This window comes from Oncorhynchus gorbuscha, linkage group LG02 (assembly GCF_021184085.1).
Source record: "Oncorhynchus gorbuscha isolate QuinsamMale2020 ecotype Even-year linkage group LG02, OgorEven_v1.0, whole genome shotgun sequence".
Classification (NCBI taxonomy): domain Eukaryota; kingdom Metazoa; phylum Chordata; class Actinopteri; order Salmoniformes; family Salmonidae; genus Oncorhynchus; species Oncorhynchus gorbuscha.
In genome coordinates, this window is record NC_060174.1 from 47,681,780 (window position 1) to 47,700,249 (window position 18,470).

The 18,470-nt window shown below is 44.0% G+C and overlaps 1 protein-coding gene across 1 annotated transcript; it reads left to right on the forward strand.

Annotated features, from left to right (window-relative positions):
• The first annotated feature begins 13,140 nt into the window (after window positions 1-13,140).
• Window positions 13,141-18,365, forward strand: LOC124003443 (NADH-cytochrome b5 reductase 2). Its single transcript, XM_046311714.1, has 9 exons — window positions 13,141-13,293; window positions 13,564-13,707; window positions 13,970-14,042; window positions 14,229-14,335; window positions 14,532-14,661; window positions 14,820-14,903; window positions 15,103-15,188; window positions 15,464-15,563; window positions 17,722-18,365. Exons 1-9 carry the CDS (start codon window positions 13,282-13,284, stop codon window positions 17,892-17,894), a joined length of 909 nt encoding a protein of 302 aa, XP_046167670.1. The 5' UTR covers window positions 13,141-13,281; the 3' UTR covers window positions 17,895-18,365.
• The last annotated feature ends 105 nt before the right edge of the window (window positions 18,366-18,470 follow it).

An 18,470-nucleotide genomic window follows, 5' to 3' on the forward strand; every position in this document is an offset into this window, starting at 1 on the left:
CTGTCACAGTGACCAGCTCACAGTATTTGTGGGTTCAGACTCCGAGTAGCCTATTGGTGAGAGATGAGGTTGTGTTGACACTAGTTTTACCCTTCCCACCGGTTGATTTGGAGGGTTTTGACTTTGATCTCACATTGGCTTTCTCTCAGTGGTGGAAAAAGTACCCAATTGTCATACCTTAGTAAAAGTAAATATACCTTAATAGAAAATGACTAAATAGAAAATGACTACTTGAGTAAAAGGGCTGTCATGGGCTAGCTACCCATGTTGGCAGTCTCCAACGCTGTTTCAGTATGTTGGAGACACCCGCTAAGTGCTACTGAAAGTCAACAAAGGAACATACCCCTAGAGCCTGCGAGAGCTGGGGCGCAAGATGGCTCAACGACTGATCACACGGTTACGGACCCAGGAACGGAAACGACTACGAGTAGGAACACAGCACATGAGACAACCATAACAGCAGCAGGACACACACTTCAGGTGTGCAGCTGTGGTTGGGAGAGAGTAACATCGGCAAGGGGGTTAAGGATCCATCAAGGGAGGAAAAGGTGCTTGTTAGAGAAGCAGAGACAGGGACCTCGCATTGACCAGTACTTCTTACGAAGCAGCCAGTCAAATCAGTCGAATGAAGCACAGCGACGGGACGCAAACCAAAGTTCGCAGAGCATCAGCAACCCTGTAACTGAGGAGGATAACACAAGCACAGAAATGCCGGTGGATGAACTCACCCAACCACAGAGACCTCTAAAAGAGGAAAAGATCAAAGGGCACAGACCGAGTGTGAAGTGGCCCAAAGCCGTTGAAAAGAGAGAGTGGGAAACAATCAACAACGACCTGACAAAAATCTTGGAACAACAGGTAGGAACAGCAGAGAAAAAGCTTGAAAGGATGGGAGACATTATCTACCACTACGGAGAAGAGCGCTTTGGCGTAAACGAAAGGAGAAGTGGCAAGACACCTCCCGCGCCAGCCAAATCTAGGAGACAGCAGGAGATCGAGATACTTGTCAGAGAGAGAAGGCAGCTGAGGAAGCAGTGGAAGAAGGCCTCTGATGCAGAGAGAGAAGGTCTCATGCTACTCCAAGCAGACATTAAATGTCGGCTGGCAACCTTGCGAAGAGCGGAAAACTTAAGGAAACTTCGTAGGAAGAAGGAACACTCAAGAACACGGTTCTATAAAAACCCCTTTAAGTTTGTCAAAGATCTCTTCGCAAAGGAAAAGTGCGGAATCCTAAAAACTACAAAGCCTGAACTGGAAGAACATCTGGAAAAGGTCCACCAGGACATGAAAAGGCATGAGCAGATAGTCAGATAGAATTCAATCTGGACACTGACCCTCCAAAATGGAGGGAAGTAGAGAACGTTGTCCGAAGAGCAAGAGCGGCCTCGGCTCCTGGGCCTAATGGAGTACCATACAAGCTCTACAAGAACGCCCCGGATGTTCTACGCTTTCTTTGGAGGCTCATGAGGATAGTGTGGCAGAAGGAAATAATACCAAAGGCATGGCGAAGGGCTGGTGGTGTGCTAATCCCGAAAGAGAAGAATGCGACAGACATCAGTCAATTCCGACCAATCTCCCTTCTCAACGTCGAAGGGAAGATCTTTTTCAGTATAATAGCACAGAGGCTGTCCACTTATCTGGAAAGGAACAAGTACATTGATACATCTGTACAGAAAGCAGGCATTCCTGGTTTCTCTGGTTGCCTGGAACATACTAGTATGATTTGGCACCAGATCCAAACAGCTAAGAAGGACAAGACAGACCTCTATGTCATCTTCCTCGACTTGGCCAATGCCTTTGGCTCAGTTCCCCATGAACTCCTCTGGGAATCCATCCTTCATGACCCCTCACCCCCACCTGAGAACTCAATTCAGATCCCTCCAACTTGAGGAGGGCATATGAGGTATGCGGTCAGCTGTATGGCTGGCTCAGGGAAGAGGACGCCCCTGCCTTGCACAGTCCTGTGGGACATCTTAATTGGGCATGGGACACAAGCTAAGGCTTGATCACCCTTTAGCTGGCCACCTTTGATGAGGGTGTTTAGTGATTAAAGGCCGAAACACCCACTGATTCGAAGGCACACTACTGAGGATGTGTCCCAAAAATTGACATCTTACCCCAGTCTAAGAAATAAACCTCCCATGCCACTCTGTCAACATCACGGCAAATCTCATGCGAGTGCATTCCATCTATTGGCACAATGGACAGTTTTTAACATCTCGTCCCGTGTTTTATGATTCTAAAAGTATTTGGTTTTAAACATTTTTTCACACCTTTATTTAACCAGGTAGGCAAGTTGAGAACAAGTTCTCATTTACAATTGCGACCTGGCCAAGATAAAGCAAAGCAGTTCGACACATACAACAACACAGAGTTACACATGGAGTAAAACAAACATACAGTCAATAATACAGTAGAAAAATAAGTCTATATACATACTTCAGTATCAAAAGTAAATGTAATTGCTAAAATATACCTAAGAATCAAAAGTTAAATCCTTTCACATTCCTTATATTAAGAACCAGATGACACCATTTTATTTGCTTCTTTTTTTTAAAGGATATCCAGGGGCACACTCAGACATAATTGACAAATTAAGCATTTGTGTTTTAGTGAGTCCATCAGATCAGAGGCAGTAGGGATAACCAGGGATGTTCTCTTGAGAAGTGTGTGAATTGGACCATTTTCCTGTCCTGATAAGCATTTGAAATGTAACGAGTACTTTTGGGTGTCAGGGAAAATGTATGTAGTAAGAAGTACATTGTTTTCTTTAGGAATGTAGTAAAGTAAAAGTTGTCAAAAATGTGAATAGTAATGTACAGATACCCCAAAAAAACAACTTATGTAGAAATACTTTAAAGTACTACTTAAGTATTTTTACACCACTGGGTTCTCTTAGGAAGGTTCTGTGGCAGTCCCCCCCCCCCCCCCCTCAGCCCCAGTGCTAAACGATTTCCACAAGGGCTCCACTTTGTGTCTGACGTCAGTGGAACAGGAAGCGGATTTGTTGTTAGATTCCGAGGTGTAACCGCTATGTCAGGCCATGCATACTTGGCTCGCCAAAGCCTAACCCCACTCACCCCAGGGATAGAAAAACTCTCAGAGTTAACAACAGAACATTAAACCAATTACCATTGCAGAAGTGCTCTATGTCAAAACTGTGTTTTTGGATTCTAAAAAATGACAGACTGAAACTAATGGCTGGATCCTCATAGCATTTGTTTTCTGCTAAATAATTATTTAGTTCTCTGTTTATACTGCAAATACCTGTGTATTGTGTTTGTGACATGATGATAGAGTACGGTGTTTGGCAGAGCTATGTGCTGGGTCTCATGTTTCATCACCATGCCTGATGACTGGATGTGTCTAGTCCCTCAGAGTTCCTGATAATGGATAGGCTCCCTACTCTCTTTCAGTCCTAGCAGAGCCCTCCACCTTGTTAGCCACACACCCTCCAAGTGCTGCTAGTCAGACATGTGCAAGTATGCACACGCGCATATACACACATCCCCATGGGGCTAACTGAATTCTAATTCCAAATTCTATAGCTGACTCTCCCATAGTTACAGAGCATTCAGGGGGCACACAGCAGTCCCATGACCAGGCAATGAGGTGCAGAGGGTCTGTGATAAACACAAACTCCTTTACTGTAACTACACCACCACGTGGGTCAGAAACAGGAGCCAAGATGGCTGGCTGACAGTGTTTGTGTTGTATGGAGGCACATGTATTGTCAAGGGTTAAGTGTGCGACAGGGTGCGTGTAGAGCCACAGGCAGGGCTTGTGGCTAATAATATGTCCTTTGTGTTTGTGCAGCGTCGGGATGTGGCACCGTGGCACTAGTCCAGGATCAGAGGGCCGTTCAGAGTTTCAACTACCCACAATCCTACAGCAACAACTCTGCCTACCACTGGGTCATCTATGCCCCCCAGGATCATGTTGTCAAGGTGACACATGTTGACCTATACCTCTTATGCAGAGGGGGCTTTAATATTTTGTGTATTGTCCTGTGCAAGGCCATTGTGACCGAAGAGATACCCCAGATCTCTGATTGCTCCCAGTGGAATCATGAATACGGTCTCTGGTGTGGATGGGATCAGTTTACCTGTACTGGAAAGAATGTGTTACTCACTTTGATGCAACCATAACAACAATAATAACAGCAACAGACTGCAATAGTGTTGCTGCACATGTCACATTTGTTTTTGCTGAAATTACAATTATTTAAGAGTTTACAGCTTAGTGCAAGGATGATGCTGTATTCCTTTGTTATTTTATTCTCTTATCTTGCGGCGTGACATCGATGACTTTGTCTTGGAGCAGTCAGATGACTGCAGTCTGGTTCGCTGATTTGTACTTGGAGATGTGGACGCAAATCAAATTGTATTAGTCACATACACAAGGTTAGAAAATGTCAATGCGAGTGTGGTGAAATGCTTGTGCTTCTATTTCCGACAGTACAATAATATCTAACAAGTACTTTACCAATTCCCTAACAACTACCTAATACACACAAATCTTAAGGGATGGAATAAGAATACGTAAGTATATGGATGAGCGATGGGCGAGTGGCATAGGCAAGGTGCAGTAGATGGTATAAAATACAGTAAATACATGTGATATGAGTTATGTAAACATGATTAAAGTGGCATTATTTAGAGTGTATTGTATAAAGTGACTAGTGATCCATTTATTAAAGTGGCCAGTGATTGGGTCTGAAGCTGTTTTTCAGTCTCTCAGTCCCAGCTTTGACGCACCTGTACCTGACCTCACCTTCTGGATGGTAGCGGTGTGAACAGGCAGTGGCTCAGGTGGTTGATGTCCTTGATGATGTTTTTGGTCTCCCTGTGACATCGGGTGCTGTAGGTACCATGGAGGGCATGTAGTTTGCCCCCGGTGATGCGTTGTGCCGACCGCACCACCCTCTGGAGAGCCTTGTGGTTGAGGGCGGTGCAGTTGCTGTACCAGGCTGTGATACAGCCCGACAGGATGCTCTCGATTGTGCATCTGTATAGTTGTCAGGGTTTTGGGTGACAAGCCACATTTCTTCAGCCTCCTGAGGTTGAAGAGGAGCGGTTGCGCCTTCACTACACCGTCTGTGTGAGTGGACAGTTTCAGTTTGTCTGTGATATGTACGCCGAGGAACTTAAAACATTCCACCTTCTCCACTACTGTCCCTTCGATGTGGATAGGGGGGTGGGTGCTCCCTCTGCTGATTCCTGAAGTCCACGATCATCTCCTTTTGTTGACGTTGAGTGAACGGTTATTTTCCTGACACCACACTTCGAGTGCCCTCACCTCCTCCCGGTAGGCTCTTGTCGTTGTTGGTCATCAAGCCCACTACTGTTGTGTCATCTGCAAACTTGTTGATTGAGTTGGAGGCATGCATGGCCACACAGTCGTGAGTGAACAGAGAGTACAGGAGGGGGCTGAGCACGCACCCCTGTGAGGCCCCAGTGTTGAGGGTCAGCGAGGTGGATATTTTGTTTCCTACCTTCACCACCTGGGGGTGGCCCGTCAAAGTCCAGGAGCCAATTCTGCAGGACAGGGTTCAGACCCAGGGCCTCCAGCTTGATGATGAGCTTGGAGGGTACTATGGTGTTGAATGCTGAGCTATAGTCAATGAACAGCATTCTTACATAGGTATTCCTTTTGTCCAGATGGGATAGGGCAGTGGGGCGGTATGCAAACTGAAGTGGGTCTAGGGTGGCCGGTAAAGTGGAGGTGATCCTTGACTAGTCTCTCAAAGCACTTCATGATGACAGAAGTGAGTGCTACGAGGCAGTAGTCATTTAGTTCAGTTCTTTGCCTTCTTGGGTACAGGAACAATGGTAGCCATCTTGAAGCACGTGGGGACAACAGGCTGGGATAGGGAGTGATTGAATATGTCCGTAAACACACCAGCCAGCTGGTCTGCGCATGCTTTGAGGACGCGGCTAGGGATGCCGTCTGGGCGAGGGTTAACACGTTTAAATATTTTTACTCATGTCAGCCACGGCGAAGGAGAGAGGGGCGGGACGCAGTCCTTGTTAACGGGCCGCGACGGTGGGACTGTATTATCCGCAAAGCAGGCAGAGAAGGTGTTTAGTTTGTCTGGAAGCGTGACGTCGGTGTCCGTGACGTGGCTGGATTTATTTTTGTTGTCCGTGATTTCCTGTAGATCCCGCCACATGCATTTCAAGTCTGAGCCATTGAATTGTTACTCCACATTGTCCCTGGACTGGCTTTTCACTTGTTTGATTGCCTTGCGGAGGGAATAGCTACACTGTTTATATTCAGACATATTCCCAGACCTCTTTCCATGGTTAAATGCGTTGGATTGCGCTTTCAGTTTTGCCCGGATGCCGCCATCTATCCACAGTTTCTGGTTAGGGTAGGTTTTAATAGTTACAGTGGGTACAGCATGTCCAAATGCACTTTATAAATGCACTCACCGACTCAGCGTATAGGTCGATGTTGTTCTCTGAGGCTAACCGGAACATATTCCAGGCCACGTGATCAAAACAACCTTTTGGTCGGACCAGCGTTGAATGGTTCTCGTCACTGGAGCATCCTGTTTGAGTTTCTGCCTATACGTCAGAAGGAGCAAGAGAGGAGATGGGTACAGAACCTGATCCTAAGAGCAATAAGTCAAGACGCCTATCCAAATTGATAAGACTTTTAAGCAACATGAATAATTGTAATAGACGCTGAAATATAAATGAACAAAACATTAACTCAAGCTGAAAGATCTCTCACCTACAGTACACACACACAAACGCACACATACAGTTGAAGTTGGAAGTTTACATACATTTAGGTTGGCGTCATTAAAACACATTTTTCAACCACTCCACACATTTCTTGTAAAAAAACGATATTTTTGGCAAGTCGGTTAGGACATCTACTTTGTGCATGACACAAGTAACTTTTCCAACAATTGTTTACAGACAGATTATTTCACCTATAGTTCACTGTATCACAATTTCAATGGGTCAGAAGTTAACATACACTAAGTTGACTGTGCCTTTAAACAGCTTGGAAAATTCCAGAAAATGTCATGGCTTTAGAAGCTTCTGATAGCCTAATTGACATAATTTGAGTCAATTGGAGGTGTACCTGTGAATGTATATCAAGGCCTACCTTCAAACTCTGTGCCTCTTTGCTTGACATCATTGGAAAATAAAACGAAATCAGCCAAGACATCAGAAAACAAATTGGAAGATTGAAAACATTGTGAAGATGCTGGAGAAAACGGGTACAAAAGTATGTATATCCACAGTAAAACAAGTCCTATATTGACATAACCTGAAAGGCCGCTCAGCAAGGAAGAAGCCAATGCTAAAAAAAAGCCATAAAAAAGCCAGACTATGGTTTGCAACTGAACATGGGGACAAAGATCCTACTTTTTAGAGAAATGTCATCTGGTTTGATGAAACAAAAATAGAACTGCTTGGCCATAATGACCATCGTTATGTTTGGAGGAAAAAGGGGGAGACTTGCAAGCTGAAGAACACCATCCCAGCTGTGAAGCACAGGGTGGCAGCATCATGTTGTGGGGGTGCTTTGCTGCAGGAGGGACTGGTGCACGTCACAAAATAGATGGCATCATGAGGGGGGAAAATTAGAGCACTTGGCCTTTATTAAACTAAAAGTAATCACTTGAAGTAATCATGTTCAAATTTCCAACTGTGGGGCCCCCATTGATTTTGTTAGTCACTCTCACTCAGATATCATATTAAAAACTGTAAACATTTCTCTCCAACAAATGGAAAAATGGACATTAGCTGTAAAACTGCACATTTTTCCTGGTTTAAGCACTTCATGTGTAGGTTGGTCTTGCTGAAAAGGATGCACAATGGTACTGCAAAAGCTCCTTCCTATCAATGGAATAAAATATACTCTAAAGTAGGATACTATACTGGTAAATTGAACAGTTAGAAGAATACAATTGATTCTATGGGATCTTCCAATCTTTACACCAGTGTGTTCGAGACCAAGACCGGAGCGAATCGAGAGGGGGGGGGGGTCAAAGGGGTCCGAGGCCGAGTCAAGAAAAATGCAAGTCCAATTCAAGACCATGATTGTAATTTTGTAATACCGATTTGTTGAGGTAGTTAGCGATAACTGGTATATATATCATACATTTAAACGTGTTTTCTAACCTACTGTGCTGTGGGCGTGTCTCACCTGTCCAATCACTATTGGTGCTTCTCAACACAGCAGTGAGAATAGACCAATTGATGTTTACAGACGTCGGATCAAAAATGTTTCATTCTTTTGTCGCAATCAAGAAATTCAAATGAGCATCAAAATCCGTAGTTCTCTTTCTCTCAATGTGGGGGCAGAAATGCCAATTTGGAAAATGTGTTGCTAAATTTAGCAGCTTTTCAGATTACCACTGGCAAAAAAAATTCAAACAGCACCTAGCAACAAATTGAGCTACTTTAAACAATTTATTTGGATCTTTTAGCAATTTTTGAAGCGACTCAAATGCTGAAATGCACGCATTTCCCTCCAAATGACACAAGAACGATTTTCTCTTTCACACACTCAGTCACAACACAAGTGCCTGGCTTCAAAAGTGTTTGTGAGGAACGTCAGCAGCAGGCCAGCAGCAATTTCAGAAAATTGCAAATCATTGTTGGCTGACTGCAGCAGGGTTCGACGAGCCAAACCCAATGAATATAGTTAGTCACGAATGTTTGATCTTGAACAGAACTAACAACATCAATCAACATGTCTCAATCAAAACTGTACAGCCAGAAGTACAGAAAAGACGGAGTCTGTACCTGAACAAATGTCAAATCATATTTTTTCGCTGAGATGGCCAATCAATTTGAGTAACGTTATTGTGAATTCTACGTAATGACGCAGATTTACGTTATCACGCAATGACATCAAAGTCATTTAGCAACTTTTAGCAACAAATCAACCTGCCTCTAGCAATTTACCCTGAAAATTTGTTGGCAACACTGTGTGGGGCAGTCGAATCATTAGGACCAGTACCAGCTCTCGATCGGTCTAAAACTTAAAGCACCAGACAGAATATTAATAAATGCCCTACTGGTACTGTAGACATATAGGTCCTATTACTGCAACAATCAAATGTACCAACATGTATCTGAAATGCAGCCGTAGGCTTTAACAACTCTAGTTTTAAATAGCTTAATAACACAACATACAGTGCATTCGGAAAGTATTCAGACCCCTTGACTTTTTCCAAGTTAGAGGCATAAAGTTAGAGGCATAAAAAGCATAGAAAGTTAAAGCATAGAAAGAGGCATACATATCATACCCCCCCCCCCAAATGCTAACCTCCCCTGTTATTGGTAATGGTGAGAGGTTAGCATGTTTTGGGAGTTATGATCTGTGTTCCTCTAACTTCCTCACTCATCACTATTCACGATTCATTCATGATTTTCCATAATCATGGTAGAATCCACATCAACATAGAAGTGTCCAGAAACACATTATATTCTTATGTACAATAAGTGACATTTCTAAACAGTTAAACAGATATGTATGAAAATATCCTTAAATAAAAGGGGGCATTCTGTACTGTCGCCTCATATGAAACATTTGATCTCAAATCCAAAATGCTGGAGTATAGAGCCAAGCTTTTGCTACACTGTCCAAATTCACATGGAGGGGAGTGTAACTGTGTGTGTATGTGTGTGCGCCTGCATGCCTGCACGTGTGTTTGTGACCTCTCAGACTCGTGTGGAATGTCCCATGTCTGTGCGCCTCAACCCCCAGTGAGTCTCTGGAGGGAGAGGGCGTCATAGCACTCCAGGCCCTGAGAGGTGCGCTTCAGCCTGGACATTGAACATATCTGCACTGGGGCCATTATCCAGCCTGCCTGGGTCCTCCTAGGCCTGTGAGTGTCACACCAACACATATCCTATACTTTTTCATTAGGTGAAAATGTTAATAAAAACAGATAACACACATCCTATAGTATTATATTCATTTGGTGCAAAAGAAATGGGGTATTTGAAGCGTTTGAAATCTCCTGCCCTCTACTTTTTCGTAGATGAATATGAATATTCATAAAAACAGATCATAACACCAGGTAGAGACCCAAAGAATCAGGTAGGAAGCATCCTCAGTCTTCCTATCCCTTACTCAGTGTGTCAATCTCCCCCCACTTGACAAACACACATACATACTGTGGCAGACCAGGGGGTTTGGTCAAAACGTTTACACAGATCAGACAGTAGGATTAGCTCGGTTTCAAGGGTGTTTTATTTGAATAACAAAAGAAAAGGTCTCCCCCATGAGACCATCTCCGGAATACCGTCTTCTGGGCTCTGGGTCTTGCTGTATCCTGTGGGGAACAAAAACTGAACTCCCTCCTTTTACCTCTGGAACCGTCCAACTATACAGGAGTAACCTTTCTTCCCCAGTCTCTTCTCCCGTGAGCTGCCCTTCTGGCAGCTTTATGGGACCCGTCCAGCTGGTGAGCAGTCAGCCCTTGATTACTCACCAATCACAAGCAGCCCCAAATAGTCCTGGCCGGAGATCCCGTCGAGACCTGGCACATCCAGCAGAGGGAGCCATTGCCTCGTAATGTATACTCCATCTGTCACCAGGCCTCAACGAGTCTCCCCCTGGTGGCTGACCTGACATACAACTACAGCTGTACCCCCGCTGCTCCTCACTGAGCAAGCCCAGTCCTATCTGTCCTGCTCGGGACAGGAAGTCCCACCCTTCCAGGTCTGCATAGACTCATCGTGGGAGGGTCTGACAGGTACGTACAGTTTCGTGCCATACTGTGTTTAACCCATAACAAGACACCATGACAAAGCAAAAAGGTAACTTTAGCACGATGAGTGTTGTTCTTAAAAGTTGAAGTAGAAACGGGTTATGTGTATGTATAAATATGACATTACCTCATTAAAATGTCTGCACATCAGGGAAATATTTGCTGGAAATGTGTGTGTGTGTGGCAACATTCCCCATCCAACCTGACAGAGCTTGAGAGGATCTCCAGAGAGGAATGGGAGAAACTCCCCAAATACAGGTGTGCCAAGCTTGTAGCATGGTACCCAAGAAGACTCGATGCTGTAATCGCTGCCAAAGGTGCTTCAACAAAGTACTGAGTAAAGGGTCTGAATACTTATGTAAATGTAATATTTTTAATTTTTACATTTTTAAATAAATATGAAAATATTTCTAAACCTTTTTTGCTTTGTCATTATGGGGTATTGTGTGTAGATTGATTGAGGGGAAAAAACTATTTAATCAATTATAGAATAAGGGTGTAACGTAACAAAATGTGGGAACAGTCAAGGGTTCTTAATACTTTCCGAATGCACTGTATATGATGTAAATAAGAACAGTAGTCTATTTTGTATTTTTGTATATTATTAGGTATCCCCATTAGCTGCTGCCAAGGTAGCAGCTACTCTTGCTGGGGTCCAACCACATTAAGGCACGTCATACAAAAAAAGAAAACAGTACATCATATAACATTACTACACCATTACATATCCACTACATAAAATGTACAGTATAAACCGTGTGGTTTGAGCCTTCAATATCACCATACAACAATACCACAGTATGTGTGGGTGTGTGTGTTTGTGTGTCTCTTCACAGTACGCTGTTCCATAAGGGATAGTTTTATCCAGGTTTTTTTCAATCTGATTTTAATAGTGCACAGCTATTTTCAGGTCTCTTTCAAAGATGTTCGACCGGGCTCTGGCTGAAGAACATTCAGAGACTTGTCCCGAAGCCAATCCAGCTGTATGCTTAGGGTCTTTGTACTGTTGGAAGGTGAACCTTCATCCCAGTCTGAGGTCCTTAGTGCTCTGGAGCAGGTGTTCATCAAGGATTTCTCTGTACTTTGCTCCGTTGATCTTTGCCTTGATCCAGACTAGTCTCACAGTCCCTGCCACTGAAAAACATACCCACAGCATGATGCTGCCACCACCATGCTTCATCGTAGGGATGGTGCCAGGTTTCCTTCATCGTGACTCTTGACATTCAGGCCAAAGAGTTCAATCTTGGTTTCATCAGACCAGAGAATCTTGTTTCTCATGGTCTGTGAGTCTTTAGGTGCCTTTTGGCAAGCTCCAGGCGGGCTGTCATGTGCCTTTTACTGATGAGTGGCTTCCGTCTGGTCACTCTACCATAAAGGCCTGATTGGGTGAGTGCTGGGGAGATGGTTGTCCTTCTGGAAGGTTCTCCCATCTCCATAGAGGAACTCTAGAGCTCTGTCAGAGTGACCATCGGGTTCCTGGTCACCAAACTGTGCCTCGACACAATCCTGTCCCTGAGCTCTGTGGACAATTCCTTCGACCCCATGGCTTGCTTTTTGCTACTCTGTGGGACTTTATATAGACAAGTTTGTGCCTTTCCAAATCATGTCCAATCAGTTGAATTTACCACATGTGAACTCCTATCAGGTTGTAGAAACATCTCAAGGATGATCAATGGAAACTGGATGCACATGAGCTCTATTTCTAGTCTCATAGCCAAGAGTCTGAATACTTGTGTAAATAAGGTATTTCAGTTTTCTATTTGTAATAAATGATTAACAATTTCTAAAAACCTGTTTTCACTTTGTCATTATGGGGTATTGTGTGTCGATTGATGAGGGGGAACAAATGATTTAATCCATTTTAGAATAACGCTGTAACATAACAAAATGTGTAAAAAGTCAAGGAGTCAGAATCCTTTCCGAATGCACTATACCAAATTGCATGAATCTAGTTCAACAGTCCAGAAGTTATAAGCCTAAGTGTGCTATAGTGTCATAAACTTGCTTGGAGCTATTTTCATTGATCAGACCACACACACACACACACACACACACACACACACACACACACACACACACACACACACACACACACACACACACACACACACACACACACACACACACACACACACACACACACACACACACACACACACACACACACACACACACACACACACACACACACACACACACACACACACACACACACACACTCTTAACCAGTGTCCCAACCCCTGAGTGATCTGAGAGTGGCGTGATTTTGGACCATTCACCTCTATATGTATGGTTTACTCAGCTGTGCGTCGTCATGGCTTTGTCATAGTGATTTCTTCTCTCCTATTGGTCCGTCAGCCCTCTATTACCTTTCCTCCAGCTGGCTCCCCCCTCCCCTAGGTGTCCTTGGTGCAAAGGTCTGACTCCAGGGTCAGAGCCTAGCTCAGCCCAAACTCACTGCCTGGATCCTGATCACACTGACCACACTGCAGAGGCAGACAGAGAGCAACACACCAGACACGCACTTACCCGTCATGGAGAGTCTGGTGAGAATGAGTCTTTACTCTTTACTCTACTTTATTTGCCACTTCTTTCCATTCTTCCTAATTGCCACATACACTCAAATAAAAGGTGACATTTTGCACTGTCAACTCATTTAAAATATTTGATCTCAAATCCAACATACTGGAGTATAGAGGCAAATTCAATGTTTTTGCTTCACTGTCCAAATAAATACGTAGGGGAGTGAATTTGTCAGTCCACTGCGTTTTCCACCGTATTCTGTATTCATGGTTGTCCATGATTTTGATTGGCAGACAGTACCTGTTGTGGTTGGAACGTCTGTGGTGGTCCTCTCTGGGCTCTACTTCCTCCTCCGAGGTGATAAGAAGAAGAAGCCGCGTCCACAGACACTACAAGATTCTACAGTTAAATATCCACTGCCACTCATAGAGAAAGAGGTTCGCCTAGAGTTGCATGCCTTTCTCTACTTGTTTTAGAGTTAGTATGATCCTATACCTGCAAGGAAATCATTCTGATAATTATGATTCTGACACAGGATTGTCACAAATAATTGATTGATTGAAATAATAGTTCAAGTTTACCTTTAAGCTGCTTTTAACTTTGTCTGCCAATGATATTCAAATGCAGGATATTCCCACCCACAAAGCTTTTTGAATGGCTGAAAAGTTACAGTACTCCCATTTTGCTGTTTCTGCGCAGGATATAAGCCATGATACAAAGCGCTTTCGCTTTGGCCTTCCCTCTCCCACACATGTCCTTGGACTGCCAGTAGGTACTGAGGCTACACTACACACCCACCTCATTCATCAGGCAGTGCAACAGCACCGATATCCTATCAGGCCAGAGACCTACTTATCGGGGCATATCAGGACTTATAAATACAGCAAGAGCTGACTGAGAAGGTAGTACTATCCCGCTTCTGCCCCTTTCACCCCATGTACCCTTTCCGCCCATCCAGGACAGCATGTGTACCTGTCAGCTAAGGTGAATGGGAGCCTGGTCATCCGGGCCTACACTCCTGTCTCCAGTGATGAGGACCAGGGCTTTGTGGACCTGGTGGTCAAGGTACTCTTATTCAACAGCCCATTCAACAGATCATTTGAGTTTGTTCAGACTTGTTACAATATAACAGCAAGGATCTGACACCATAAAGATGGACGGATGTGTATGAATGGTTAGAATTGCATTTTAATCAGTTGAATGACTTGTAAGACTATTCATCATTTGACATTGATCTTTACTTGTGCCCATGTTTTCCAAGGTGTACTACAAAAACACTCATCCTAACTATCCTGACGGAGGAAAGATGTCCCAGTACCTGGACGCCATGAGCATTGGGGACAAAATAGATTTCAGAGGACCCAATGGACTCCTTGTGTACACAGGAAATGGTGTGTGTGTCTGTGTGTGATCGAGACATTCTAGTCATGTATACTATGCTGTTTCATCATGACATTATCATTTTGTGACCAACAGAGGGCAGTGTATTACAATGCACCAGCCCTTTTTCAATTTACTTCATTTTAAACAGATTTCTCCTAATTTTAAGGCAAATTTGCCATTCGACCTGATAAGAAGTCTGAGGCCAAGGTCCGCAAGTTTAAACATGTTGGAATGATCGCTGGTGGAACAGGTATGGACCTCATATTTTTAAAGTGTACGTGTCATGTATTTATACAGAAATATGTGGGCAGCATAAATCTTTCGGAATGAGATGTCTTTTTCTTCTTGATGAAAACAAGATTTGTGTAACTGTTTCAGCACAATTCATGTGTTCTGGGAAGCAGACGTGAAAATGATAAATTGGCATAAATGTCCTGGTGCTTTTTCAGGGATTACCCCCATGCTGCAGCTGATTCGCAGTATTACAGGAGACCCTGCAGACAACACCAAGTGCTCGCTCATATTTGCTAACCAGGTCAGTCGCACCAGTGCACAGGGAAGTGTGGATTTTTGTCCAAATCTGAGGAAGAACCTGAGTCATATCCCACACACTATGAACCATCATGGTGGATTATCAATGAAGTGGGCACAAAGCTTGTAATGAATACAAAATCGATGACAATCATCTGATGATAGACAACCAAGACCAGTGTCACCTTTTAGAATGGTCTAACAAAACTCAATGACATACGCCAGTGACATACAAATGTCACACCTGTAAACCTTAATCTAATGATGATTCTCCCCCAGACTGACAAGGATATCCTACTGCGGGATGAACTAGAGGAGGTGCTGAAGAGTCACTCTGACCAACTCAACCTGTCCTACACTCTGGACAAGCCTCCACAGGGTAAGACCATAGTGTTCCATAATGACAAAGAGAAAGCTACGGGGTTGTCATGGGCTAATGCCATTCTATCGTCCTTTTTGAACGGCAATAAATCATTTTTACCATGCTGTCTTACCATATTATAATACCCTTTGTATGGTGACAAGAACAACAACAAATCTCAAAAGGTGCACCTGCAGCAACACTTTAGAACTGGTTTATTAAATTGTTACTGTTGTACAGTAAACTGCAAGCTGAATCAATGGAAAACATTTCCCCCGTCAGTCATATCCCGACATTACTATGATCTTACTGTTCTATTTATATTATGTTTTGCCCTGTGACCCACCAGCTATACTGTAGCTCCCTCGTATGGTACAGTATGCAAATGAAGCTACGGCTAATTGTCTGTCCTGGAACTCGTTAATTAGTTCCACAAGAAGGAAGCTCACAGTTCCCTGTGAGAACAGTTCTCTGATATACGAGTGAGATGTATCACTATGGGATTTTCTCCAGGCGGATCACTACTGGAAATAACCAATCACATAATGTATTTCGGAGACAGACAGGTTGAGTGAGCACCTCCCCCTTTATTAGGTTGTACTCGCCCCTCTGGTTATTCTCAAGCATGCCTGTCTTCCTTGCGCTTTTGAAAGCAGAGAATTTTTATTTTATTTACATTTGACATTTTAATTTCGTGGTATCCAACTGGCACCATGGAAAACCCTGGTGCCAGTGTGTTGCCCTCTCCCTGCCACAAAGCCTTGGCTCGTGGAGGGGTAGAATGGGTTGCCACGGTACCCAGGTCTGCGGGGCAGGCAGAAGTTGAAGGCTTCACTTTCCTTCTTGCGAAGTTCTCACTTTTGTCACATGGCGGTAGGAGCATCAAGGGAATCTGCATTTTCTTTATCCGGAGGCTGGACACGTGCCCATCTCTAGCAGCAAATCATCCTGGTAAGCCAACAGTAGCGACGTTATGTTCCACGACCGCACGGAATGTGCCGCAGACATGTAGACCATTAAGGACATGGAGGAGCTTGGTTTTGCCAAATGTCTGGTAGTTGAGCCGTCACTGGCCAACCACCTCAATCCCAGTGCCTCGTAACTGACCGGCACTACTCTCCTTCGGAAGACTACCAGAAGTTTGCCAAAGCCCAGGTCCTCCATGTCCTTAACGTCCATGTTAGCAAAGTGCCTAGCCTCCTAGACGAAGGTTTGTCCCCAGTTGTCTAGCTTCCGTTTGCGGGCCACTAAATATGGAACCTGGCCTCTGCCTGTTTGCAGAATTCGATAAGCCAAATGTATCACCAGGCAACGATGCTCCACTGAGGGCGGAGATTAGCCATGCCATCGTCGATAACGAGGTCCCCGTCTCCTTCCCCCACGGTTATATTTTGAAGCAGCTGGTGGAGGTCATCTGGGTATCCATCACCTCGGCCCAGGTGGGTTGGGGTCGTGGGGTAGCCTCCTCGCTCGAAGGCTGAGGTCAGTAGTAGGAAATTCCCTACAGTGCGTGCAGGACTCGGGTTTGATCTTTCAAAGCCAGAATGGTCAGTCTAGTCAACACGGCACAAGGGAACGAGGGTTGAACTGAAGGGTTGAACTGAACGGGAGAGGTGAGCTAGAAATTCTACCTTTCCAGGTAGAAAAGCTAGTTTGGTGGTTTTGCTGGCCTTGTTGTGAGCTATCCAGCTTAGCTAAGCCTTTCAGCGAGAACTAGTCAAGTTTCCGTAGCTAGCCGTGTGACGCTAGCTACGACAGAGACTTAATGAGTAGAAAAATGCAAAAGAGCTTATTTTACACAAAGCAAAAACATTCCTTTCGGTTGGTTTGTTCAACACAAAAGATGAGAGCTAAGGTCCTACTTTCGGCGGCATTAACCACAAAGGTTAGTCTGAAAACAGTAAAGCTGGAAGACCGGGATCATGTTGTGCTGAAGAGAGCTTCCGGAGCGTAGTGATCTTAGCAAGGAAGAGAGGCGAGAATAACCAGAGGACGGGCGAGTGGCGCCTTATAAAGGGGAAGGGGCTCAACCCATAGTGATACGTCGAAACAAGTATTTGAAAGCGAACATGTCCTCGCTAACAAGGTGTTATAATTTCATTGGCCTGCATAGCTGATCCTTATCTGTTGATTAAAAGCGTTGGAATTCAGCGTGTGTCCTTTCCTCTGATTACAGACTGGAAGTACAGCTCAGGATTTGTGAACGCTAATATGATGAAAGCGCACCTTCCCCCGGCATCCAACGATGTGCTTATTGTCATGTGTGGCCCACCCCCCATGATCCAGCATGCATGCCTCCCCAACCTTTCCACTCTGGGCTACAAGACAGAGAACACATTCACATACTAGTAACTCCCAGGCCCTGCCAACTAGGCATAGAACCCCATATATACATTAAACTGCACCAGGACATTTGAGACCATTTGTTATATTGACTTATCTGTGTAGAATATAATGTAAAAGCCTACACTACAAGACCAAAGGGATATTTTCTAGGGGTTTTAATAAAAGAAAATGTGATATTTGCATGTTTAACATTCAAGGAACAGTTTGACCTGCTTTGTGTTAGAAAGACTGTAATAAGGTTGGTTGGGTTTTGGAATGTTTGGACTGTTCCAGTAACAATTTGTCTATTGTCTCTAAAGCTTTTTGACGTGCTATTTTTAACCCTCCTGCTGTGTTCGGGTTGAATTGGACCGATTTACAAGTTTTCTCTCTGAAAAATGTAGTTCATTTTCATCTGATTGTCATAAGGTTCCATTACTTTTTCCACACAGGGCATCTGAACACACAAAATAAATTTTTATGATTTTCATTACATTTTGGGTGTTTTATTTAAGGTTTGTACACCTGTAGTGTTCCCAGTCAAAAATGACCGGTCATTAGAAATTAATGGGTGAGACGACAATTAGTGTATAAAAATGA

Bases quoted from the DNA above. Each gene is read 5' to 3' on its own strand.
- LOC124003443 (XM_046311714.1), top strand. The intron at 14,662-14,819 runs GTGTGTGTGTCT...CCTAATTTTAAG, and splicing joins CCTTGTGTACACAGGAAATG to GCAAATTTGCCATTCGACCT. The intron at 15,189-15,463 runs GTCAGTCGCACC...ATTCTCCCCCAG, and splicing joins CGCTCATATTTGCTAACCAG to ACTGACAAGGATATCCTACT.